Genomic DNA, 27,954 nt, shown 5'->3' on the forward strand with positions numbered 1-27,954 from the left:
CACAGCATGCTGGTGCCTACTGAAAGTGAGGCAGTTATTACCTCACCCAATCCCTAAAAGCAAAGGCTTTTGTGTGGGAATTTGTTTCACAGGACAATTTTTTTGTTCATCCACATTTTGACCTAATCGTGATCTATTACTCTACAAATGTGTTTTGATGGGAAAACCAATGCATGAAAGTGCATCAATCATAAGCAAGTATGATGAATGCTTGGTATGTCCAAACAGAATGACTGACAGGGTTCCCTTCATATCATTACATCGTCATCAAATCATGTCTGTAATGGATTGATCTCTGCAGATGGTACAGTTCTGTAGGTTTAAGAAAGTTTGATCTCACACCAAACACGGCTGTTGTCAGCTCAAATAGAAAAAGTATGACTTTTCTGGACTGAGGTCAAGTTGGCTTTGGCCACATCCAGTGTGTTCTCTTTCCCCTGATCACTGTGTGAGAAAGCAGTAAACAAAACTACAAGTCTAACCTTGACAAATAACCAGCAAGGGCAAAATTTAAAGTTGGCACCAGTTGTCCTAATACACTATTCAAGTCAAGTGGCTCTCTTTTGAACACAAAGTCATGTTCTATTTCAGTTCAACCTTTAGTAATCTGGCGAAGGCATGACAAACACTCCTTAAAAGACCTTTGGCTGAAATCGGAGACATGCTGGTACTCCCAGAGCTACTCTCTAAGGATAGATGTTACAATGCTTTTGAATGCTGGGAAACCAGAGGCATTTTCCCTAACCATCACAACATATTAAACCAATTTACTTTGATCAACAGTAAAATTAGATGATAATCATGATTGGTTGGTTAATATTATAGCATGTACGCCCTTTTAAAAAGTTCACGTAACAGAAATTGCTTCATAATTTGGGGTGAAATTGAGAAAAATGCTGCTTGGTGAGCTCCCACACTCCTTTCCAGAAGAGGTTTTTATTAGGCTCCAGTTCTCTAGAGACCCCCGTTACGACAGCTGTGAAGTGTCGTAGGGCTAACCAAAAGGGCACCCCTCTATTTATAACCAATCAAGAATTGGTGGCTAAGAAAGTAGCACTCATGTTAAACAACTACCATATTACCATCTAATATCAGATTTGTTTACTTGTGTTAAATGAAGACCACTTACAGTTATGGACCTTTATTTTTGTTGAAATGATCATAGCTTGTGGCATGGGGTGGTCTAGTGGTTAGGGCTGCGGCCTTCAGTGCACACTTATGCCCAATGTCCACCAGATGCATATGTGTTTTTCCGGATGTCTAGCCTGCATTTTCCGTACTTGACCCACGTGCTTCGCTTTTCAACTCGTTAAAAAGCTAGCTAGTTGGAGTCTGTGTGTGTACTTCCGTTTGTACCACCGCACGGTAAAGCAAAGCATGAGTTGAAAATATTGAACGCTTGCCATACACAGAACGCACAGCAGCCTAGTGCAGCACCCCCAACATAGCGTTACGGACTGCTCCATTGAAATTGAATGACTTCCGCCGGAACGCAAACAGTTAATGCATCTGGTGGACATGAGGCGCTACACAGGTTCATCTGCCTCACCTAAAGCCTGCTATAGACCATCAAGTGCTAACAGTCAGTATCTGGATTACGTGTGAAATGCTTGATAATGTATGTGATATCAATAGAGAGGTATACTTTCTGGGTGATTTAAATATTGACTGGCTTTCATCAGGCTGCCCATTCAAGAGAAAGCTTCAAACTGTAACTAGCGCCTGCAACCTGGTTCAGGTTATCAATCAACCTACCAGGGTAGTTACAAACAGTACAGGAATGAAATATCTTTACTAATGCTGCAGAAATTTGTTTGAAAGCTGTATCCAAATCCATTGGATGTAGTGATCACAATATAGTAGCCATATCTAGGAAAACCAAAGTTCCAAAGGCTGGGCCTAATATTGTGTATAAAAGGTCATACAATACATTTTGTAGTGATTTCTATGTTGATGATGTGAAGAATATTTGTTGGTCCGTGGTGTGTAATGACGAGCAACCAGACGCTGTACAACCGATTGGCAAATGTACTGCAAATTGAGAAATCATGTGACTAAACTGAATAAAAAGAAGAAACAACTACACTATGAAACAAAGTTAAATGACATAAATAATGATAGTAAAAAGCTTTGGAGCACCTTAAATGAAATTTTGGGCAAAAAGGCAAACATTCATTGAATCAGATGGCTCATTCATCACAAAACCCACTGATATTGCTAACTACTTTAAAGATTTTTTCATTGGCAAGATTAGCAAATTTAGGCATGACATGCCAGCAACAAACACTGACAGTACACATCCAAGTATATCTGACCAAATTATGAAAGACAATAATTGTAATTTTGAATTCCTTAAAGTAAGTGTGGAAGAGGTGAAAAAAATTATTGTTTATTAACAATGACAAACCACCAGGGTCTGACAACGTGGATGGAAAATTACTGAGGATAATAGCTGACGATATTGCCACTCCTATTTGCCATATCTTCAATTGAAGCCTACTAGAAAGTGCGTGCCCTCAGGCCTGGAGGGAGGCAAAAGTTATTCCCCTACCTAAGAATAGTAAAGCCCCCTTAACTGGCTCAAATAGCCGACCAATCAGCCTGTTACCAACCCTTAGTAAACTTTTGGGGAAAAATGGGGTTTGACCAGATACAATGCTATTTTACAGTAAACAAATTGACAACAGACTTTCAGCACGCTTATAGGGAAGGACATTCAACAAGCACAGCACTTACACAAATGACTGATGAGGAATTGATGATAAAAAGATTGTGGGGGCTGTTTTGTTAGACTTCAGTGCAGCTTTTGACATTATCGATTATAGTCTGTTGCTGGAAAAACATGTTATGGCTTTACACCCCCTGCTATATTGTGGATAAAGAGTTACTTGTCTAACAGAACACAGAGGGTGTTCTTTAACAGAAGCCTCTCCAACAAAATCCAGGTAGAATCAGGAATTCCCCAGGGCAGCTGTCTAGGCCCCTTACTTTTTTCAATCTTTACTAACGACATGCCACTGCTTTGAGTAAAGCCAGTGTGTCTATGTATGCGGACGACTCAACACTATACACGTCAGCTACCACAGTGACTGAAATGACAGCAACACTTAACAAAGAGCTGCAGTTAGTTTCAGAATGGGTGTCAAGGAATACATTAGTCCTAAATATTTCAATAACTAAAAGCATTGTATTTGGGACAAATCATTCACTAAACCTCAACTAAATATTGTAATGAATAATGTGGAAATTGAGCAAGTTGAGGAGACTAAACTGCTTGGAGTAACCCTGGATTGTAAACTATTATGGTCAAAACATATTGATACAACAGAAGCTAGGATGGGGAGAAGTCTGTCTATAATAAAGCGCTGCTTTGCATTCTTAACAGCACTATCAACAAGGCAGGTCCTACAGGCCCTAGTTTTGTCGCACCTGGACTACTGTTTAGTCATGTGGTCAGTGTGCCACAAAGAGGGACTTAGGAAAATTGCAATTGGCTCAGAACAGCACGGCTGGCCCTTGGATGTACACAGAGAGCTAACATTAATAATATGCAAGTCAATATCTCCTGGCTCAAAGTGGAGGAGAGATTGACTTAAATCACTACTTGTATTTGTGAGAGGTATTGACATGTTCAATGGACACCCATGCATACCCCACAAGACATGCCACCAGGTCTCTTCACAGTCCCCAAGTCCAGAACAGACTATGGGAGGCACACAGTACTACACAGAGCCATGACTACATGGAACTCTATTCGACATCAAGTAACTCATGCCAGCAGTAAAATTAGATATAAAAAAAGATAAAAATACACCTTATGGACAGCGGGGACTGTGAAGCAACACAAAGACACGCATACAAACACACAATAACATATGCACTATACACACATGTACACATGGATTTTGTGTTATATGTGGTAGTAGAGTAGAGGCCTGAGGGCACACAATATGTTGTGAAATCTGTTATGAATGTATTGTAACGTTTTTAAATGTGTAATTGCCTTAAATTTTGCTGGACCCCAGGAATGGGGATCCATAATAAATACAAAAACACTGTTGGCGTGGGTTTGAATCCGGCCCGCTACTGCACCATTCCTAATAATACAAAATAATCACTGCTTTTTACTGGCATCATAACAACTGGTAGGTAATTACTGTACATGATTTACCAGTATTCACATTTTGGAAAACTTAAGGAACAGACATAACATCAGTTAACTCTGGTGAAATACTTGGTGTTATTAAATACCAATATTATAGGGCAGAAGAAAATACAAAAACATTTTCAGTCAAGAGCATTTAGTCAAGAGCATATTTATTTTTTTGCCATACAATATAACTTTTGTAAAACTCAAAAACAAAAAGAAACTAATGCTGTCACATTTAATTAACTAAAAGCAGACCACAATTTTCTAAAGGTATTTACACAATAATAATATATACCATTAGTATCAATCTTCATGTACAATATCATTTATATAGAAAATGAGGTAGGGTCAACTGCTTCTTGCCCAATTAATAAGAACACTCCAAAATTATTTTTGCTTCAAATAATATAATATGGGGCTGAAAAGGGCTCAAAGATCTAAACCACAGCATGGTCTTAATTAACCTGGGTCTCCACCAGACAGAAGAGCAGTATGGGACAGCACCAGTCAAGCAAACCAGCATCTACATCACAGAGAATTAAAGGCATCCGAAGCAAATCAACTCACAAAAGAAAGTACCTAATTTCACGCTGATGTTGTACAGAGAATGTGGATTAAAATGAAAAGAAATAGAAAACCCCAAATGACTGATTCGAATGGCAATGGTTCCTAAGGCAAGAGAACAAAAGTATGAGGTCAGAGACAAGTCTGGAGCCCATACATTTCAATAGTCTTTGATGTTGTCTCAGGAATCTTATGGTCAACATAAATAGCCCACTGTTATATCAATCAATCAGAACAAAAAACCCAATCAAGTTTCTCTTACATAATCCCAATTTGAGACTCACGTGCATAACTAGATTTGCATGTATATAACACATGCACACCAGTCCTAGTGACATCAACACACAAAGGCCTGAGTTAAAAATGCAGATGTCAAGTTAGGATTCTGCCCCAAGTGCAGCATTGCTATCATAGCTAAAAAATGTCAAGAAGAATCAGTTAAAGAACTAAAAAAATTCTGCTTAACACGGGAGACTAAAAACAAGGATCAGTCAATTCTAAAACCAACTCTACCTCTACTAAAATATAACAGTAATATCAGCTCTTCAAAGCCTGCTAAAGAGCTTAATCAAATAACGAGGTGGATCCCCCCAAAAAGGGTAAAAAACAACCAAAAAAGCATACAGCTCCTGGGGAAAATACTTCAGCAAAAAAAAATCCTGAAATAGTCATCCTCTTAAATAACCAGCCAATACTTATGCCCAGTCTAGACTGGAGGACCTGATCATATGATGTATTGGGAGTGGGACAGCAGATGCATTTGGACATTGAGATGGCTAAATGCAAATGAGGACACACTTTCAATTAGTGCAATTTTGTCAGACTAACTCCAGAAAATTTGGTAGGATAAATGGATTAATCTGATGAAATGGGCAAATAAACGAAATAAGTTCACCAAAAACAGAAACAGGCCAAGAGGCAATCAAGACAGTACATCTCATAGTTCAGGGTGTATGGTATTCATCTGAACAACCTGTCCGGTTGTCAGAAACACAATATATTTTAGAAAAATAAAATTATAGTATAATTTAGTGCATTATAGGATAGCCTGAAGCAATGGAATCTAACAATTAAGCATCCTTCCACTCTACATCATATCATATGCTGCCTGACAACACAAATAGTGATATATATTATGTGCTCTTCAGACAAAATAGAAGTACAACACAAGACAGCAGGTCAATCATTGGTCCAAAGTGAGTGTTGAACAAGGAATTGCATGCAGGTTGATGATCAGAGCACTCCATTATGTGACTCGTGTGCTAAAGATTACTGCATCCCAAATTAAAAAGTTGTGCTTATGGTGCAGCTCCAATAACACCATTCTTATGTGCCCTGACAATCAGTGCACTCCTCTAATGTAGAACTGTAGTAGGACTTCTTTTACATTTTAGTCATTTAGCAGACGCTCTTATCCAGAGCGACTAACAGTTAGTGAGTGCATATATATTTTTTTTCATACTGGCCCCCCGTGGGAATCGAAACCACAACCCTGGCGTTGCAAGCGCCATGCTCTACTTACTGAGCTACACGGGACTTCTTGCAATGAGTAAACCCAGTTCATTATATGATATGCCTCCAGTTTACAGACAGTCAGTGCACTGCTTTACAGGTGGGGGTGTTGTGTTATTTAGTGCACCCTGTTCATGATGTGTTTCTGGTGCAGGTCCAGGCTCTTGGGCTCGTCCTGGTTGTGTTGGGAGGGGGCGACGTCGTCTTCTTGGAGCCGAGCATTCTTCCGGATCTCCTCCAGAGTGTACTCCTGCATGATGGAGCCATTCTCAAACACAATCACCAGCATGTCCTGAGAAAGACACACCAGAGTCAGTAAAACATGAGACTATGAAAGAGTGTGTTAGAAAATGTAGACTTGAATAACCGTTGACACAGTAATCACGCAGAGGTGAGCATGTGTGCTCTATTCCTCCCAGGTGAAACATCTTCCCCTATTTAAGGCCTCACCTCCTCTGGCTTGCCCACCCCTCGCTCTACCGTCTCAATGAAGCCATCAGAGTTTCTCCTAAGCGACAGAAGACCTCTCTTTGACCCCTTGGACGGGTCGGTCACAGGCTGCTTGTACACATCCATCTAGACAAAACACAAACACACCAGACGGAAACATGTTAAAATCACCTTTGTTCTCATCCACCTGGGAAAACAAACTCTTCTGAACACTTCAATTCTTTGATTTGTGTGGGTTGTTTATAAACACAGAAAATCGATTGTGACTGAGCCCATTGTCAAATAAAGACTGATTCCCACGTCAGGTTTCCTTTGAGCATACCACAATCACTACAAAATATGAGGAGGTATTCCTCATAACCCATTTAAGATTTTGCCATTTTATATTCTATCAGTGAAAGGCTAAGTGGGTAAAAATGGCTGCTTTTCATCTTCATTGAATCACTAGAAACTCCCAGCAGCACTTAGTGACTTCAGTGTTCACACCCCTTGACCTTTTCCACATTTTTGTTGTTTTACAGCCCGAATTTAAAATGGATTAAATTGTGATTTTGCATCACTGGCCTCCACACAATACCCCATAATGTCAAAGTGGAAATATGATTTTAGAAATGTTTACAAATTAATAAAAAATGAAAAGCTGAAATGTCTTTAGTCAATACATAGTTCAACCCTGTTGTTATGGCAAGCCTAAATAAGTTCAGGAGTAGAAATGTGCTTAACAAGTCACATAATAAGTTGCATGGACTCACACAGTGTACAATAAGTGTTTAACATGATTTTTGAATGACTACCTCATCTATGTACCCCACACATACAATTATCTGTAAGGTCCCTCAGTAGAGCAGTGAATTTCAAACACAGATTCAACCACAAAGACCAGGGTGGCCTTTCTAGGCTCACGTTAACTAGCTAGATAACTTAGCTGGTTCATTGTTGCCCATGCAAGGAAGTTAGGCTAGAATACATTTTAGCTAGGTAGCCTATGACAACAAAAACTAAAAGCGTACTGTATGACAGAGGCATAGATTGTTTTGCCAACATGAAAGCGAGGATGGCGGCATTGGCGTTCAACTAGTCTACAAGTAGGTTGAGTAAAAAATATGTTTCGCGCGCACACGATATTTAGCAACATTGTTTGGACTAAATTGATTTTGGTATCTTTAAAGTTGGTTTTCAGTGTATTAAACTAAGCATATATACAGTGGGGAGAACAAGTATTTGATACACTGCCGATTTTGCAGGTTTTCCTACTTACAAAGCATGTAGAGGACTGTAATTTTTATCATAGGTACACTTCAACTGTGTACCTATCCAGAAAATCACATTGTATGATTTTTAAGTAATTAATTTGCATTTTATTGCATGACATAAGTATTTGATCACCTACCAACCAGTAAGAATTCCAGCTCTCACAGACCTGTTAGTTTTTCTTTAAGAAGCCCTCCTGTTCTCCACTCATTAACACTCAATCAAACAGACTCCAACCTCTCCACAATGGCCAAGACCAGAGAGCTGTGTAAGGACATCAGGGATACAATTGTAGACCTGCACAAGGCTGGGATGGGCTACAGGACAATAGGCAAGCAGCTTGGTGAGAAGGCAACAACTGTTGGCGCAATTATTAGAAAATGGAAGAAGTTCAAGATGGCGGTCAATCACCCTCGGTCTGGGGCTCCATACAAGATCTCACCTCGTGGGGCATCAATGATCATGAGGAAGGTGAGGGATCAGCCCAGAACTACACGGCAGGACCTGGTCAATGACCTGAAGAGAGCTGGGTCCACAGTCTCAAAGAAAACCTTTAGTAACACACTAAACCGTCATGGATTAAAATCCTGCAGCGCACGCAAGGTCCCCCTGCTCAAGCCAGCGCATGTCCAGGCCCGTCTGAAGTTTGCCAATGACCATCTGGATGATCCAGAGGAGGAATGGGAGAAGGTCATGTGGTCTGATGAGACAGAAATTGATCTAAACTCCACTCGCCGTGTTTGGAGGAAGAAGAAGAAGGATGAGTACAACCCCAAGAACACCATCCCAACCGTGAAGCATGGAGGTGGAAACATCATTCTTTGGGGATGCTTTTCTGCAAAGGGGACAGGACGACTGCTCCGTATTGAGGGGAGGATGGATGGGGCCATGTATCGCGAGATCTTGGCCAACAACCTCCTTCCCTCAGTAGGAGCATTGAAGATGGGTCGTGGCTGGGTCTTCCAGCATGACCACGACCCGAAACACACAGCCAGGGCAACTAAGGAGTGGCTCCGTAAGAAGCATCAAGGTCCTGGGGTGGCCTAGCCAGTCTCCAGACCTGAACCCAATAGAAAATCTTTGTAGGGAACTGAAAGTCCGTATTGCCCAGTGACAGCCCCGAAACCTGAAGGATCTGGAGAAGGTCTGTATGGAGGAGTGGGCCAAAATCCCTGCTGCAGTGTGTGCAAACCTGGTCAAGATCTACAGGAAACGTATGATCTCTGTAATTGCAAACAAAGGTTTCTGTACCAAATATTAAGTTCTGCTTTTCTGATGTATCAAATACTTATGTCATGCAATAAAATGCAAATTAATTACTTAAAAATCATACAATGTGATTTTCTGGATTTTTGTTTTAGATTCCGTCTCTCACAGTTGAAGTGTACCTATGATAAAAATTACAGACCTCTACATGCTTTGTAAGTAGGAAAACCTGCAAAATCGGCAGTGTATCAAAAACTTGTTCTCCCCACTGTAGCCTTGTTAATTTGATGATGTTTAAATGTTTAAGTTGAAATGGTGCCGAAATAGCGGAGGCAGTGCTCCTGTTGTCTTTGTGCTGACTTGTGGTAACTCCGTGGTTCTAAATCAGTAGTTGTTTAGGAAACTTGACAATGTTGCAGGTCATATAACTGTTTGTTACATGCAATATTTGCTTTGTGGACTTCCCTGGACAGATATTGCTCACCGGTTTTGTGATGAAACACACGTATGTGTAGTTGAATTTATTTCGCCACTGTGTGACTGTTGTGTTTTTGCTGTCACGGCGTTATTGTATTTCACAGTGGCGTATGAACAAATAGGTTATAGAGCAAACAACACAATTATCACAACATAGGTTGTAATACGGATGTTTTACTGGCTTGGCTTGCTCAGTGATTTTACCCACGCACCGCTACTGGGGAGGTTTTCCAATGCTTCGCAAAGAAGGGCACGTATTGGTAGATGGGTAAAAAAAAAAACGCAGACCTTGAATATCCCTTTGAGCATGGTGAAAACTTTGGATGGTGTATCTATAGATGGGTTTGCTGGCAACATCACTAAAACGATGTGCACGCTTCCATGGGGCAGAAGTCAGCGTGTTGTTGTGATTCTGGATGGCCAGATTGCTAGCAAGAATGACAAGAAACTGTCATGTGGGGAATCGTAAGTGGCTCGTTTCACCTTGTTCTTGATACCATGTCTTGTTTTGAGGTGTTTTGACTGATTTCATGTCAATGCTAATATGGCAAAAATTCACTAGCTAGCTAACCAACAACTGTAATGATGTATATGTTTTTAATAAACATTGGAGAAGAAATATAGCTTACACGTCAACAATCTAAGCCAACTGTCTGTTTTGCCCCATAGTTGAGCACGTGTCGGTTTTGTTGCTAAACAACCAACCCATCTATACAGCCAGTCACTACAAAGATAAAGGCGTCCTTCCTAGCTCAGGTTGTTGGAGAGGAAGGAAACCGCTCAGGGATTTCACCATGAGGCCAATGGTGACTTTAAAACAGTTACAGAGTTTAATGGCTGTGATAGGAGAAAACTGAAGATTGATCAACAACATTATAGTTACTCCACAATACTAACCTAATTGACAGAATGAAAAGAAGGAAGCCTGTACATATAAAACATATATTCCAAAACATCCAATAAGGCAGTAAAGTAAAACTGCACTAAAGAAATGAACTTTATGTCCTGAATACAAAGCAATATGTTAGGGGCAAATCCAACACAAGAAATTACTGAGTACCACTCTTCATATTTTCAAGAATGGTGGTGTGGTGCCTGCATCATGTTATGGGTAAGCTTGTCATCGGCAAGGACTAAGGAGTTTTTTTAATACAAATAAATGGAATAGTGCTAAACACAGGCAAAATCCTAGAGGAAAACCTGGTTCAGTCTGCCTTCCAACAGACCTTCCAGCAGGAGAATAACCTAAAACAAGGCCAAATATACACTAGAGTTGCTTACCAAGATGACATTCCTCAGTGGCCTAGTTACAGTTTTGACTTAAATTGGCTTGAAAATGTATGGCAAGACTTGAACTTGAAAGAGCTTGAAGAATTTTTGTAATAAATGTTAAAATACAATCCCGGTGTGCAAAGCTCTACTTACCCAGAACGACTCACAGCTGTAGATGCTGCAAAAGGTGATTCTAACATGTATTGACTCAGGGGTGTAAATACTTATGTAAATGAGATACTTTTATTTCATTTTCAATAAATTCGCAAATATTTCTAAAAATGTGTTTTCACCTTGTTATTATGGGTACTGTGTGAAGATGGATGAGAAAAAACATTTAATCAATGATGAATTCAGGCTGTAACAACAAAATGTAGAATAAGTCAAGGGGTATGAATACTTTCTGAAGGCACTGTATGTAAGTAAATAAGTGAGTAACATACCCCCTTCCCATTGGTCTCCACGTAGCTGCACTTGAAGGCACAGTTGAGTGTGTCTCTGTTGAGCTTCTGAAGGAGGGCGCTCCCACAGCCAAAGAACACATTCTCAGCACTCCAGCCTTCGTCACTCAACTTCTCCAGGATCTACAGGAAGAGAAAGCAGTTAAACAATGTGGTACAGGCAATAAGGGTATATCCAGAGGGTTATAGGTATGCCAGACGGGTGTTCGTGGGTGGTGTATGTACGTTATTTTCTTACCTCATCCACTGAGTTGAGATCAATGCCGTCACCCTGGATGATACGCAGGTAAGATGGCAGCACCTTAAAGCCTTGAGAGTTCAGAGAGCAACCGAAGCACTCCTCCAAAATCTTTATCACCTAGGGAGGGAACAGGTAGTCAAGTACTGCATCCAAACTTTGAAACTTGAATCAAAGAGACAATAATAGGCAACTGAAACCCCCACACAGACAGAGTAACATTTCTAAGGGAATCAATAAGAGCTAAGTGTATAGAGCACACCAAGCCTGTAGGTCCCAAGGCTGACAACATGGAACCTGAAATCCAATCTGAACAAGAACACAAGTCTGTCTTAGAATCAATAAAACATTAAAGAACAGCCATGAGCAACTTAAAACGAACTGCTCTTTTCAGAAAACATCATTTGCAGTAGACCCCAAGAGAAGTAGACCTTGGAAGAGCTTGGATGGAAACTGGAAATGAACCATGTACCGTGTGTGTGTGTGTGTATGGCCAGCCAGATCCACACCACAACCCAGACCTGTGACACTTGGAGTGAGATCATACTTGACTACGAGGGATCCCAAAAGGATGGTAGGTGTGTGCGTGTTCCCCCACCTCGATGAGGGTCTCTGCGGGGTCTCCTGAGTCGGGCCGGATGATCAGGCAGGAGTCTTCGCTCCGCTCTATCACGCGCTCCTTCAGCTTGTCCCCCCAGATGTGTCTACAAGCCTTGAAGATGTCGTAGCTGTCACTGACCACTGACACCGGCCCGGTCGGGAACTGGTCCAGCAGGCTCTCAAAGGCCTCCTTCTCCCTGCTCCGCCCCCACGAGATGATCGTACTAAAAGGAGAAGATGAGATTGGTTTTAAGGAACTGATTTTCAATAGACTTGCCCGACTGAAAACCCCTTATCCCTACACTTAGGGCTGCATGTTTGCTGTACATGTCAAAAGCCACAAAGTAAAATTTGTGAAAGGGAATATGTGAGTGAGTGTGTATGTGTTTGTGCACTGGAGTCTTACCTATGCTCTGCTGCAGGCATAGAAAAGCCTGCCATGGGGCAGCCGTAGTATCGCTGGGCCATCAGTAGCCCTGCTACAGTGTCTGTACTGTAGAAATTCACCAGGTGGGCTGCCCCGCCTAATGCCGCAGACTGAGAAAGGAGGGAGAATCATCAGTTTCAAGTCACACAGACAGAAGTGTGCAATTGAAAGAAAAAGTCTGCTCTAAAACCCCAGCCCCTTTCCAGTTACCTACGCATCATCCCTGAGAACAGCATTTTGACCAGTCTCTGTTCAATCTGGTTATAGTCACAGTGATGCGCCAGTGAGACCTACAGGCTCTGTCTGGCTCTCCTTTGAACACTAATGAAAATAGTCAGCAATAATTTGCTACAAGAAATACCCAAATTTGGGAAGGGGCATCTCAAACTATACTGAACAAAAATATAAACACCATGCAACAACTTCAATAATTCATATAAGGATAAAAATCGGTCAATTCAATTCAATTCAATTCATTAGGCCCTATAAAAAAAAAATCTAAAAAATTAAATTGATGGATTTCACGACTGGGCAGGGGCTCAGCCATCGGTGGGCATAGGCCCACGCACTGGGTAGCCAACCACAGCCAATCAGAATGAGTTTTTCACCACAAAAGGGCTTTATTACAGACAAATACTCCTCAGCACCCCACCCCACGTGGTCTGCGGTTGTGAGGCCGGTTGGACATTCTGCCAAATTCTCTAAAACTACATTGGAGGCAGCTTATGGTAGGGACATGCCAACTGCACGCTCTGTCAAAACTTGAGACATCAGTGGTGTTGTGTTGTGTGACAAAACCGCACATTTTAAAGTGGCCTTTTATTGTCCCCAGCACAAGGTGGACCTGTGTAATGATCGTGCAGTTTAACCAGTTTATTGATATGCCACACCTGTCTGGTGGATGGATTATCTTGGCAAAGGAGACATGATCACTAACAGGGATGTAAACAAATTTGTGCACAACATGAGAGAAATACGCTTTTTGTGCGTATAGAAAAATGTACAGGATTTTTTATATAAACTCATGTAACCAACACTTTACATGTTTCGTTTATATTTTTGACAAAGCATAAACAGGTTTTTAGATTTTTTTTGCAAAAATATTACATTTACATAAGTATGCAGACCCTTTACTCTGTACTTGGTTGAAGCACCTTTGGCAGCGATTACAGCATCGATTCTTCTTGGGTATGAAGCCACAAGCTTGACACACCTGTATTTGGGGAGTTTCTCCCATTCTTCTCTGCAGATCCTCTCAAGCTCTGTCAGGTTGGATGGGGAGCGTTGCTTCACAGCTATTTTCAAGGCCTCTCCAGAGATGTTCGATCGGGGTCAAGTCTGGGCCACTCAAGGACATTCAGAGACTTGTCCCGAAACCACTCCTGCGTTGTCTTGGCTGTGTGCTTAGGGTCATTGTCCTGTTGGAAGGTGAACCTTCGCCCCAGTCTGAGGTCCTGAGCGCTCTGAAGCAGGTTTTCATCAAGGATCTCTGTTCATCTTTGCCTCTATCCTGACTAGTCTCCCAGTCCCTGCCGCTGAAAAACATCCCCACAGCATGCTGCCACCACCATGCTTCACCGTAGGGATGGTGCCAGGTTTCCTCCAGACGTGACGCTTAGCATTCAGGCCAAAGAGTTTCATCTGAGTCTTTAGGTGCCTTTTGTCAAACTCCAAGCGGGCTGTCATGTGCCTTTTACTAAGGAGGGGCTTCTGTCTGGCCACTACCATAAAGGCCTGATTGGTGGAGTGCTGCAGAGATGGTTGTCTTCTGGAATGTTCTCCCATCTCCACAGAGGAACTCTAGAGCTCTGTCAGAGTGACTAATGGGTTCTTGGTCACCTCCCTGACCAAGGCCCTTCTCCCCCGATTGCACAGTTTGGCCGGGCAGCCAGCTCTAGGAAGAGTCTTCAATTTAAGAATGATTGAGGCCACTGTGTTCTTGGGGACCTTCAATGCTGCAGAAATGTTTTGGTACCCTTCCCCAGATCTGTACCTCGACACAATACTGTCTTGGAGCTCTACAGACAATTCCTTCATCCTCATGGCTTGGTTTTTGCTCTGACACGCACAGTCAACTGTGGGACCTTATATAGACAGGTGTGTGCCTTTCCAAATCATGTCCATTCAATTGAATTTACCACAGGTGGACTCCAATCAAGTTGTAGAAACATCTCAAGGATGATCAATGGAAACAGGATGCACCAGAGCTCAATTTCGAATCTAATAGCAAAGGGTCTGAATACTTATATCAAGGACCTGATTAAACAGCACGATCATTACACAGGTTCACCTTGTGCTGAGGACAATAAAAGGCCACTAAAATGTGCAGTTCTGTCTCACAACACAATGCCGCAGATGTCTCAAGTTGAGGGAGCGTGCAATTGGCATGCTGACTGCAGTGCCAGAGAATTGAATGTTGATTTATCTACCATAAGCCGCTGCCAACGTCGTTTTAGAGAACTTGGCAGTACGTCCAACCGCCCTCACAACCACAGACCACGTGTATGGCGTCATGTGGGCGAGTGTTTTTCTGACGTCAATGTTGTGAACAGAGTGCCCCATGGTGGAGGTGGGGTTATCGTATGGGCAGGCATAAACTACAGACAACTAACACAATTGCGTTTTATGGATGGCAATTTGAATGCACAGAGATACCATGACGAGATCCTGAGGCCCTTTGTCGTGCCATTCATCCGCCGCCATCACCTCATGTTTCAGCATGATAATGCACGCCCCCATGTCGTAAGGATCTGTACACAATTACTGGAAGCTGAAAATGTCCCAGTTCTTCCACTCACCAGACATGTCACCCATTGATCATGTTTGGTATGCTCTGGATCGACGTGTATGACAGCGTGTTCCAGTTCCCGCCATTATCCAGCAACTTCGCACAGCCTTTGAAGAGGCGTGGGACAACATTCCACAATCAACAGCCTGATCAGCTCTATGAGGAGATGTGTCACGCTGCATGAGGAAAATGGTGGTCACCCCAGATACTGACTGGTTTTCTGATCCACGCTCCTACCTTTTTTTATTATTTTTAAAGGTATCTGTGACTAACAGTTCCATATCTGTATTCCCAGTCAATTGACTGATTTCCTTATATGAACTGTAATTTAGTTTTTTTTTAAAGAATGTTGCATATTACATTTATATTTTTGTTCATTATATATGCATATTTAATGCTAGACTTTGTTGCTCTTCATCAAATCTATTTTATAAAGCCTTTTATTTTTTTACATCAGAAGTTGTAACAAAGTGCTTTATAGATACCCAGCCCAAAACTCCAAAGAGCAAGCAATGCAGAAGCACAGTGGCCAGGAAAAATTCCCAAGAAGGCAGGAACCTAGGAAGAAACCAGGCTCAGAGGTGTGACCAGTCCTCTTCTGGCTGGGCCTGCCATGGTTCTTACCTCCTGCGAGGAGACCCCTCTATAGCCAAAGTCATGCAGTTTGAAGTCCAGGCCCTCCAGACTGCCTGACGTGGCCTTCAGGTGCTTGGCCAGGATCTTCTTAAACTCCCGGGAGATGGTCGCCACACTGATGGGATACCACATCTGGACCAGCATGGTCTGTGAGAGAGAAAAAGAGAAAACACACACAGAAAGAGATCGTCAAAACACCATTTGATTGGAGAAGTTGATTTTGTTCAGAGACTACTTCTAAAACCTTTACAAAAAGGGACATGTCTGTGCCATTGGTGCTGGAAAGGAAGTAGAAATGGGTGGGGGCTGGATATCAAAAGCTGTGGCTGGTGTTGGGCTCAGTGCCGGCAGGCTAAGCTATCCCCTGCTGAACAGAAAAAAGGCCAGAGTGACTGGGTGGAATCATCCTCATTGACCTGATTAGGGGAATTGCAATGGTCTCTGACGCCATGACGGTGTCACCATACATACAAATCAAATTGTATTTGTCACATGCTTCGTAAACAGGTGGACCAAAATTGAAATGCTTACTTACAGGCCCTTCCCAACAAAACAGAGAGAAGAAAAATAACAAGGAATAAAGTTACGTTTTAATGTCACATGCACAAGTACAGTGGAATGCCTTTCTTGCAAACTCAAAACCCAACAATGCAATAATCAATAACAATGTAATACAAAAAAAAGAGAAATAAGAATAAATATGAAGAACACAAAAAGTAAGTATGCATACTATATACAGGTTCAGTTCCAATACCATATATGCAGGGATACTGGCGTGATGGAGGTAGATATGTATAGGGCAAGGTGACTAGGCATCAGGATATATGATAAACAGTGTAGCAGCAGCTGGTATGTGAGTGGGTGTGCGTGAGTGTACAGTCAGTATAAATGTATGTGCATGTTACAGTATGTGTGAGTGAGCAGATGATTGAGTGAGAATGTGTGCAGAGACAAAAAACTTTTTTTTTTTTTTTTTTAAAGGTCCATGAGGATACAAGGTTAACTCCGATAGTCTGTGTAGCTATTTATCACTCTTATTGCTTGGGGATAGAAGCTGTTCAAGAGCCTGTTGGTGCCAGACTTGATGCACCGGTACCGCTTGCAGTGCGGAAGCAGAGAGAATAGTCTATGGCTTGGGTGGTTGGAGTATTTAATGATCTTCCGGGACTACCTACCACACCGCCTGATATACATGTCCTGGGTGGCAGGGAACTCGGCCCCAGTGATGTACTGGGCTGTCTGCACCACCCTCTGTAGCGCCATGCGATCGAGGGCGGTGCCATTGCCATACCAGGCAGTGAGATGCAGCCAGTCAAAATGCTCTCAACGGTACAGCTGTAGAACTTTGAGGATTTGAGGGCCCATGCCAAACTTTTTCAACCTCCTGAGGGGGAAGAGGCGCTGTTGCGCCTTAACAACTGTGCGTTTGGACCATTTTAATACACAATGAGTAAAGATAACTTGGCTATATACACAGGGTACAAGTATCGAGTCAATGTGCAGGGATACGAGGTAATTGAGGTACTGTAGATATGTTGGGGGCAAATACAATACATTTCTGAGTACCAATCTCCATTTTTTTCAAGCATAGTGGCAGCTGCATCATGTTATGGGTATGCTTGAAATCATTAAGGTCTGAGGAGTTTTTCCAGGATAAAAAATAAACAGAATGGAGCTAAACACAGGCAAAATCCTAGAGGAAAACCTGGTTCAGTCTGCTTTCCACTAGACCCTGGGAGATGAATTCACCTTTCAGCAGGACTATAACCTAATACACAAGGCCAAATATACACTGGCGTTGCTTACAAAGAAGACAGTGAATGTTCCCTAGTGGCCAAGTTACAGTTTTGAATTAAAACTACTTGAAAATCTATGGCAAGACCTGAAAATGGTTGTCTAGCAATGATCAACAACCAGTTTGAGTGCTTGAAGAATTTTGAAAATAATAAAAATGGGCAGATGTGCCAAATCTGCTTCTACAAAGTACTGACTCAGGGGTGTGAATACTTAAATAAATAAAATGAGATATTTCTGTATTTCATTTAAGAAATGTGCTAAAAACATGTTTTCACTTTGTGATTATGGGGTATCAGCAATTTGTAAGTCGCTCTGGATAAGAGCGTCTGCTAAATGACTTAAATGTAAATGTATTGTGTGTAGATGGGTGAGAGAAAAAATATATTGAATCCATTTTGAATTCAGGTTGTAACAACAAAATGTGGAACAAGTCATGGGGTATGAATACTTTCTGAAGGCACTGTAAGTGACTAGGCAACAGGATAGATCATAAACAGTAGCAGAGTTAGTGCAAAAATAGTTACCAATAGCCCCCCGGACTAACTATTTAGCAGTCTTACGGCTTGGGGGTAGAAGCTGTTCAGGGTCCTGTTGGGTCCAGACTTGTTGCATCGGTACCGCTTTCCATGCGGTAGCGGAGAGAACAGTTTATAACTTAGGTGGCTGGAGTCTTTGACAATTTTTAGGGCCTTCCTCTGACACGCCTGGTATAGAGGTCCTGGATGGAAGGGAGCACGGCACCAATGATTTACTGGGCCATACGTACTACCCTCTGTAGCGCCTTGCGGTCGGATGCCAAGCAGTTGCCATACCAAGCGGTGATGCAGCCAGTCAAGATGCTCTCAATGGTGCAGCTGTATAAACTTTGAGGATCTGAGGGGCCTTGCCTAATCTTTTCAGCCTCCTGGGGGGGAAGAGGCGTTGTTCTGTCTGTGTGTGTATTTTGTGTGCACACTCACAGGGTTTAAGAAACGCATGCTGTATTAGAGAAAGGAAGTACAACAAAATGACAATGAAAGGGATACTGAAGGGGGAAATTAAGAGAATTACCTCAATATAGTTGGTGAGCCAGAAGAAATCTGGGTCTGTATTTTCCACTGTGAAGAGGACGTTCCCTCTGGGAATGATCTTCCCCTCGGGAACCGCTTTGATTCGAATTGGGAGACGGCCATCATACTTCTGATGGAACAGCATCAAAATCTACAATTAACCTCGGTGTGTGTGTGTGTTCATATAAACATCTTACAGTCAGTAGCCTAACAGTTGAGACTGCATCAGTAAAATAGTCTTAGTTGAAAAGCTAAAATAAGAGTGTGTCTAGTCTGATTGAGACAGCCCACTTACCTCCAGCACTTTCCTCCAGCCTTCCTCATCAAACACAGTCTGTCTAAAGTGCATCTGGTAAAATACTTTGGCTTCCTGAATCTTCTCCTCAGTGATGACTCGTCCTGATTAGGGGAGACAATGGGAAAAAGTCATTCAAGAATCTAAAATGAACACAGACACAAACAAACCAAAAACTCACATTTTGTCAAGCACACAAGCAACATTTCAGCTATCAATGCAAAAATCTCTGTCCCCTCCCACTGACTGCAATTCCCTTTCATTCAGTCAAAATTGAGTGTCAGTGGCTGATCAAGTACCACAGAGAGAGACAGCCAGTGGTGGAGCATGGCTGACTAGCATGGCTGGAGGAGACTCTCTGATTGGATATCAGAGGAGTGAAACCCTAGCCTGGCAGAGGACCTCAGCAGTCAGAAACAAAACCCTCAGTGGTCCTCTCAGGATGACAGGTCACTGTTCACACATTCCACACATGACTGCAGTTGGGGCCAGATACAAACACTGCTGACTGCCATGTCTGGTGACCCTAAAATTAGATGAGTTGATGTTGGTCCTTTTTAAACATACACTACCGATCAAAAGTTTTAGAACACCTACTCATTCAAGGGTTTTTCTTTATTTTTACTATTTTCTACATTGTAGAATAATAGTGAAGACAACTATGAAATAATACATATGGAATCATGCAGTAACCAAAAAAAGTGTTAAACAAATCAAAATATATTTTATATTTGAGATTCTTCAAAATAGCCACCCTTCACCTTGAGGACAGCTTTGCACACTCTTGGCATTCTCTCAACCAGCTTCACCTGGAATGCTTTTCCAACAGTCTTGAAGGAGTTCCCACATATGCTGAGCACTTGTTGGCTGCTTTTCCATCACTCTGCGGTCCGACTCATCCCAAACCATGTCAATTTGGTTGAGGTCGGGGGATTGTGGAGGCCAGGTCATCTGATGCAGCATTCCATCACTCTTCTTCTTGGTAAAATAGCCCTTACACAGCCTGTCCTGTTGAAAAACAAATGATAGTCCCACTAAGCCCAAATCAGATGGGATGGCGTATAGCTGCAGAATGCTGTGGTAGCCATGCTGGTTAAGTGTGCCTTGAATTCTAAATAAAATCACAGACAGTGTCACCAGCAAAGCACCCCCACAACCATAACACCTCCTCCTCCATGCTTTACGGTGGGAAATACACATGCAGAGATCATCCGTACACCCACACCGCGTCTCAAAGACACGGCGGTTGGAACCAAAAATCTCCAATTTGGATTGCAGACCAAAGGACAAATTTCCACTGGTCTAAATGTCCATTGCTCGTGTTTCTTGGCCCAAGCAAGTCTCTTCTTATTATGTGTCCTTTAGTAGTGGTATCTTTGCAGCAATTCGACCATGAAGGCCTGATTCACACAGTCTCCTCTTAACAGTTGATGTTGAGATGTGTGTTACTTGAACTCTGTGAAGCATTTATTTGGGCTGCAATTTCTGAGGCTGATAACTCTAATGAACTTATCCTCTGCAGCAGAGGTAACTCTGGGTCTTCCATTCCTGTGGCAGTCCTCACGAGAGCCAGTTTCATCATTGCGCTTGATGGTTTTTGTGACTGCACTTGAAGAAACCTTCAAAGTTCTTGAGATTTTCCGCATTGACTGACCTTCGTGTCTTAAAGTAATGATGTATTGTCATTTCTCTTTACTTATTTGAGCTGTTCTTGCCATAATATGGACTTGGTCTTTTACCAAATAGGGCTATCTTCTGTATACCACCCCTACCTTGTCACAACACAACTGATTGGCTCAAACGCATTTAGAAGGAAAGAAATTCCACAAATTAAAACTTAAGGCACACCTGTTAATTGAAAGGCATTCCAGGTGACTACCTCGTGAAGCTGGTTGAGATAATGCCAAGAGTGTGCAAAGCTGTCATCAAGGCAAAGGGTGGCTATTTGAAGAATCCAAATATAAAATACACTGCTCAAAAAAATAAAAGGGAACACTTAAACAACACAATATAACTCCAAGTCAATCACACTTCTGTGAAATCAAACTGTCCACTTAGGAAGCAACACTGATTGACAATACATTTCACATGCTGTTGTGCAAATGGAATAGACAACAGGTGGAAATTATAGGCAATTAGCAAGACACCCCCAATAAAGGAGTGGTTCTGCAGGTGGTGACCACAGACCACTTCTCAGTTCCTATGCTTCCTGGCTGATGTTTTGGTCACTTTTGAATGCTGGCGGTGCTTTCACTCTAGTGGTAGCATGAGACGGAGTCTACAACCCACACAAGTGGCTCAGGTAGTGCAGCTCATCCAGGATGGCACATCAATGCGAGCTGTGGCAAGAAGGTTTGCTGTGTCTGTCAGCGTAGTGTCCAGAGCATGGAGGCGCTACCAGGAGACAGGCCAGTACATCAGGAGACGTGGAGGAGGCCGTAGGAGGGCAACAACCCAGCAGCAGGACCGCTACCTCCGCCTTTGTGCAAGGAGGAGCAGGAGGAGCACTGCCAGAGCCCTGCAAAATGACCTCCAGCAGGCCACAAATGTGCATGTGTCTGCTCAAACGGTCAGAAACAGACTCCATGAGGGTGGTATGAGGGCCCGACGTCCACAGGTGGGGGTTGTGCTTACAGCCCAACACCGTGCAGGACGTTTGGCATTTGCCAGAGAACACCAAGATTGGCAAATTCGCCACTGGCGCCCTGTGCTCTTCACAGATGAAAGCAGGTTCACACTGAGCACATGTGACAGACGTGACAGAGTCTGGAGACGCCGTGGAGAACGTTCTACTGCCTGCAACATCCTCCAGCATGACCGGTTTGGCGGTGGGTCAGTCATGGTGTGGGGTGGCATTTCTTTGGGGGGCCGCACAGCCCTCCATGTGCTCGCCAGAGGTAGCCTGACTGCCATTAGGTACCGAGATGAGATCCTCAGACCCCTTGTGAGACCATATGCTGGTGCATTTGGCCCTGGGTTCCTCCTAATGCAAGACAATGCTAGTCCTCATGTGGCTGGAGTGTGTCAGCAGTTCCTGCAAGAGGAAGGCATTGATGCTATGGACTGGCCCGCCCGTTCCCCAGACCTGAATCCAATTGAGCACATCTGGGACATCATGTCTCGCTCCATCCACCAACGCCACGTTGCACCACAGACTGTCCAGGAGTTGGCGGATGCTTTAGTCCAGGTCTGGGAGGAGATCCCTCAGGAGACCATCCGCCACCTCATCGGGAGCATGCCCAGGCATTGTAGGGAGGTCATACAGGCACGTGGAGGCCACACACACTACGGAGTCTCATTTTGACTTGTTTTAAGGACATTACATCAAAGTTGGATCAGCCTGTAGTGCGGTTTTCCAGTTTAATTTTGAGTGTGACTCCAAATCCAGACCTCCATGGGTTGATACATTTGATTTCCATTGATACATTTTGTGTGATTTTGTTGTCAGCACATTCAACTATGTAAAGAAAAAAGTATTTAATAAGATTATTTAATTCATTCAGATCTAGGGTGTGTTATTTTAGTGTTCCCTTTATTTTTTTGAGCAGTGTATATTATGATTTGTTTAACACTTTTTTGCTTACTACATGATTCCATATGTGTTATTTCATAGTTTTGATGTCTTCACTATTATTCTACAATGTAGAAAATAGTACAAATAAAGAAAAACCCTTTAATGAGTAGGTGTTATAAAACTTTTGACCGGTAGTGTACTTTATCTAGGCTTTCATGTTGCATGGATGTGGCCATTTGATTGAATTTGCAAATGTTCCATTGAGGTTGTGTGTATGAAATCTGTGGTTTGTTTTGCAAAGTTCTTCCATAAACTTCACCAAGTGACTTAGTTGTTCATACATGCACATTATGTGACAAAGGACAACACTGGTGGTAAATAGAACATATTACTGTGTGACATACCGCAGAGTCACATCACACAGTGTGGGCTGAGGTGACCTCTAAACACTGACTTGCCTAGAACAGACTAGAATGAGACAAAGAAGAAACTCAAGAATGGAACTCTAAAAGAATGGAGATGAAAGAAGCAAGTGGAAAGTGGACCTACCTGAAAGATACTTTTTCAGGAGGTACTGAAGGCCAAAAAACACGATCTCATTGAACTGGGCGCCCCCCTTCTTGCGGCGGCACTCAAAGTAGGAGTAGACCTTGCTGACATTGGGAGGGTACTGCTTGTAGTGTGTGATCTGTGGAAGAGGAAACATTCAGTTTGAATAGGCTACAACAAGGGAAACGAGGGAGTCAAGAGAAAAGACAAACTATCTGGAATCTAGAGGTCATGTTATTAACTACATAATAAACCATTAGGTCAGTGAAGAGATGAGGTGTAGGCCTATGATGAGAAAGGTACATTTGACTAATGTCAAAGCTGTGTATTTCAGAGCTTAAGGATGAACCTTAATACACTGGAAGATGTTCTAAGCACTTCTCTTATTCATTTAGAGAACCACCTGTTTTGCATCTTACACATCATTCCAACTGATTAGTGCTCATTAGTGCACATAAAACAGCAATATTCCTGAGTTTTGTTTTGTTTTCAAATGGTTCGCACATGAATGTGCCAAGAGGGAAAGTGGAGCTAATGCAAAATAAGCCCTTAAGTTAGGCTAAGTGAAGAGTTTTGTGTGCAACGTGATGCTGTGTACAGTACCATGTCTCTCACTGCCAAACATGAGCTCCAGTGGGTGGGGGTGCTCTCCTCATTCCAGTTCAAAACACAGGTCAGCCTTTGTGAGCAAATTCAATAATTGAGAGCAACTACCCTCCACTTGGAAACGTACAATTTGCAAAAACGGGCAGGGGTGAGCAATATCAGAGCCATTTCTTTCCAAGCTGCACTTTCTCCCTTTCCCACACTTTCTCTCCCTCTACTCCTCGCTCACCCTACCTATCCCTCAGAATCTCCTTTCCCCTTGATGCTGATCTAGAAGTCATAAGGCTCTGGCTCATGATCTTAGCAATAACAAATCAGATGTTTTGCAAACATTCCAGCTGATGTGGTGAGTGCCAGTGCATCATATGTTATTATGTGTCACATGACTGGAATTCTGGGAGCGTCATGTATGGAGGAATGGGAGTCATCGCAACCAGGGACAAATACAGAAAAGAAAACTTGAAAGACACCCCTATTTTGTTCTGTTGCCTTCATCTTCCCATTATGGGTGAGATGGTGTTTTGGAAAGGTTAACAGGTGATGTTAGTTTTCACAGTGAAAACATAAGGGAATCTGGGGCCTCAATCTTCACACAAAAGTAGGACCACAAAGTCAACCAAAAGTAAGCTAAAGCATAAACATGATTATGCAACAACAACAACAGAGAGAGTTAATGATGGGAGAGGACAGAGAGAGGATGGCTAACCAGGCTTATCTGGTGGCAAAAGTGTAACTGATACTTAGGCTAGATTGAGATCAATGGTCTATAGCAGTTCTTCTCCAACTCCAGTCCTGAAGTACCCCCTAAACAGCACACATTTTTGTTGTAGCCCTGGACAGAAACATCTGATTCAACTTGTCATGGGCTTGATGATTAGTAGACAAGTAGAATCAGGTGTGCTTGTCTGGTGCCACAACAAAAATATGTACTGTTGGGGGTACTCGAGGACCGGAGTTGGGAAACACTGGTCTATAGCAGCGTCTCCCAAACTCGGTCCTCGTTTTGTTTTTTGCCCTACCACTACCCAGCTGATTCAATAATCAACTAGTCATCAAGCTTTGATTCCTTGAATCAGCAAAAACTATAGGATTATGACGACGGACACTTTTACTGACTAATTAGTTGGGCTCGCTAAATTACAAACTTGCAGTCATCATGCGGACCCTTGCCATTTGGTAGTGATATTTGACATTCATTCAGCAGGGCTATTGCGCTCTGGTAAAGTTTGGCTGTAATGTACTCAGAGGTAGTTACCTAGCTAGGCTTGAGGAAAGGTTGTACAAATGTAGGTATGCCCCCCAAAAAAGTTATACTCTGTAGACAAAATTAGCACCAAACTAGCTTTTAGCAAGCTAGGGCTAGCAAAACACCATATAACCTAGTTAGCATTAGCTGGCAGCTGTTGTTGATTCAACATAGATTGCTAGCTGGCCAGGCTACGTTTTGACCTCTATTGGTCATTTATTTTTCAGGCGTCAAATTGCTAGCTAGTAACCTAGCTAGCTACTCAGAGTAGGAGTATTTTAATGAGACATAACGATTGAGGGCGGCACACCAGCCATGCTACTTACTTTGCTATGTTTCGTTTATGTAGCTAGGTTCGTGGCCTCCTGTATATAATATAACGTTAGTTTCTTACTAGTTAGTTCTTGAAATAAGGTCCGCTCCAGTGAATGTCGGCTACATTGTGGCAGAAACCTAGCAAGGCGTACTTCCACAACATTTCGTCAACGTCAAACAGAGGAAAAATAGAACTGATGCAAATGTTAAAAGGTTGCCAGCTTCAACTTGCGACACTTATCGTATAGGTATGATAATGCTACTGCTGAAATTAGGTAACTACTACTAGTTAGCGAGTTAAGTTAGCGGCGATCATGACACTCACCTTGTATGAATCTGTCGCCAACAAAATATTAAAATCCTGGGCTGCCATGGTTATGCTTGAATGAGATGAATGTGACTGTGCTCTGCTTCGTCGCTTTTATCTAAATCGAACGCTGACAACTAGGGTGGAGATAGCAGCTACACAAAGGTGCAATACTTTCGTTATTCCTGTGTTACGTCTTTCTAGTAGTGAAATTAGACCGCTGTGACCGCCCAGAGAAGGACAATTCTGTGGTTGTGTCGAGAGGGCGGGTTTGAAAACATGCATGTCAGAAAGCACGTAGTTAATGCTCCGCCTCTGATATTGATATTCTCACGCACGGAAAAGGCGTGGTCACGCTGTTTTACAAGTTTCATTTCAGCACTGCTGGTTATCAATTGACAGAAAGTTTCACTTTCCCGGAAAGCGTTGATTAAAGGGAAATGATGGTGCTAAGTTTCTGATTGTAGGCCTAGTGCAGTGCTTTCCAACTGGGGAAACTTGAGAAGACTCATAGATCATAGGCCTACATGGTAAAATGCATATGAGGGAGTACTTTTAAGGATACTCCGGTCAAAGCAAAATTCAGTTGGAGGTACAGTAACCAAAAAAGGTTGGGAACGACTGGCCTAGTGAGTGGCTACCTAGTCAAAAGTCCTGATATTGCCACTAGCACAGGTGGGATTGCAAATGTTTATAAACTATTGCAAAACAAACCGCTTTCCAAACGTGGAAAAGGCTATAAGGACATGCCTGACGCTCAAACCTATATGTGTCCGACAGCCTTGATTCGGTCTTATGTAGCAAAATTTGAAATTGTGTTTTTTACATTGGATAAAAGCAGAGAGACAGAGCTACAAAATGGTATATCATACACTGCGTTTGAGTAACAATGGGAAAGTAATTCTGCTTTGAAAGTTGATCAACTTGTAACTCCACTTTTGATAAAATATTCCTTGAATGTTTTGGTTCACCTACTGGAGAGCTCTTTTGTCTACACACATTCAGCATTGTTCACACACTCTTAAGCCAGCCCCACCCATCTCTTTAAAGATTCACATGTGCGGTCATGTGCTAAACAGTGAGTAGTGTAGTAAAGATTAAGGGTAAAACTAGTAGCCTACAATAAGGAAAAATTCCAGGTAAAAATATTAGATTACGCTTACCCAGACACACTTGTCTAAATTGATGGGTTATGTGAAAGAAATGCTATAACCCCCAGCCACATTTTGCTAAGTGGATGGGTCTCTACAGAAGGTGTAAACGGTACAGCGAAATGGTTACTTGCATAGTAGCAATATCAAAAATAGTTAGTCAATATGAGAAAAAAAGATGTCAATATCAATAACTATCTCAGTGATACTGGTGATAGATGAGGTAGTTATATGCATACAATCATGGGTAAAGTGGCTGAGCAGCAGGATAAAAAAAAAATAGTAGCAGCAACATATGGCGTGTGTGTTAGGAGAGAGTCGTGAATATAGGCACTGCAGATAGTGCTGATGACTGGGAACTCGCCCCCAGTGATGAACTGGTCCGTCCGAACCACGCATTAACAAGGGAATCTATATATCTGGAGAGCCTGTTTCTGTCCTGCCCTTGACTTTGGTGCAGGGCATGTGATGCCCATAGCCTCTTCGTTGCAAAATGTGTCTAGCTGTGTCCAGTCCAGGTGGTGCTTGTACATGCAGACCATCTATGGGAGGAAGGATGTCAGTGTTGCGCAGCAGCTGAAAGCTGGTCCCGACTGAGTCCGAACGCTCCTTGGCGACAACAACACCAGGCTCCAGAGCATCGAAGCTGTAAAACAGGAAATAACAAAACAAATTGAGAAGACATTACAACCTTGCATAACATCAATTCACCTCCCAAGTTTAGATAAGAAGAATAACCTCATACAATGCAATGAAAATGATATTCACCTGAAGTGCTGGTACTGCTTGATCTGTGTCAGCGGCATGAAGTACGGAGTCAGGAGTTGTTGCCAGCCATAGCTTTCCACCAGCACTGTACCATCCTCCAGTCCAACCAGCTGTGGGATGTTGACCCGTCACAGTGCTGTCCTGCAATCTCGGACAAAGTGTTCACTCTGATCTTTCTGAAGCGCTGCTTGATGAGGCCGAAGCACCAGTCGGGGGCAAACTTGGTGTGGCCTGTGATCAGGAAGTGAAGGTCCAGACTGTGGTGGAGCTTGTGCCTGGTCTGCCAACAAAAGAACATTAAGATCAATTAAAATTAATTGTCTCA

At 42.5% G+C, this 27,954-nt stretch overlaps 1 protein-coding gene across 1 annotated transcript; it reads right to left on the reverse strand.

Annotated features, from left to right (window-relative positions):
• Positions 1 to 4,298: 4,298 nt before the first annotated feature.
• Positions 4,299 to 25,934, reverse strand: nampt2 (nicotinamide phosphoribosyltransferase 2). Its single transcript, XM_084172510.1, has 11 exons — positions 25,729 to 25,934; positions 23,237 to 23,375; positions 19,174 to 19,277; positions 18,880 to 19,008; positions 16,021 to 16,179; positions 12,588 to 12,718; positions 12,180 to 12,405; positions 11,582 to 11,701; positions 11,326 to 11,466; positions 6,677 to 6,802; positions 4,299 to 6,518 (listed from the first exon to the last, which is right to left on the reverse strand). The coding sequence occupies exons 1-11, from the start codon at positions 25,774 to 25,776 to the stop codon at positions 6,345 to 6,347; spliced, it is 1,497 nt and encodes a 498-aa protein (XP_084028636.1). The 5' UTR covers positions 25,777 to 25,934; the 3' UTR covers positions 4,299 to 6,344.
• Positions 25,935 to 27,954: the final 2,020 nt, after the last annotated feature.

The sequence above is a fragment of the Coregonus lavaretus genome (genome assembly GCF_964263955.1).
Source record: "Coregonus lavaretus genome assembly, chromosome: 12".
In the NCBI taxonomy this organism is placed as follows: domain Eukaryota; kingdom Metazoa; phylum Chordata; class Actinopteri; order Salmoniformes; family Salmonidae; genus Coregonus; species Coregonus lavaretus.

Excerpts from the sequence above, each read along its gene's own strand:
- nampt2 (XM_084172510.1), bottom strand. The coding sequence starts at position 25,776 with ATGGCAGCCCAGGATTTTAATATTTTGTTGGCGACAGATTCATACAAG. Across the intron at positions 11,702-12,179 it reads CCGCAGAGACCCTCATCGAG|GTGATAAAGATTTTGGAGGA; the intron begins GTGGGGGAACAC and ends TTCCCTCCCTAG. Across the intron at positions 6,519-6,676 it reads GGGTGGGCAAGCCAGAGGAG|GACATGCTGGTGATTGTGTT; the intron begins GTGAGGCCTTAA and ends TGTCTTTCTCAG.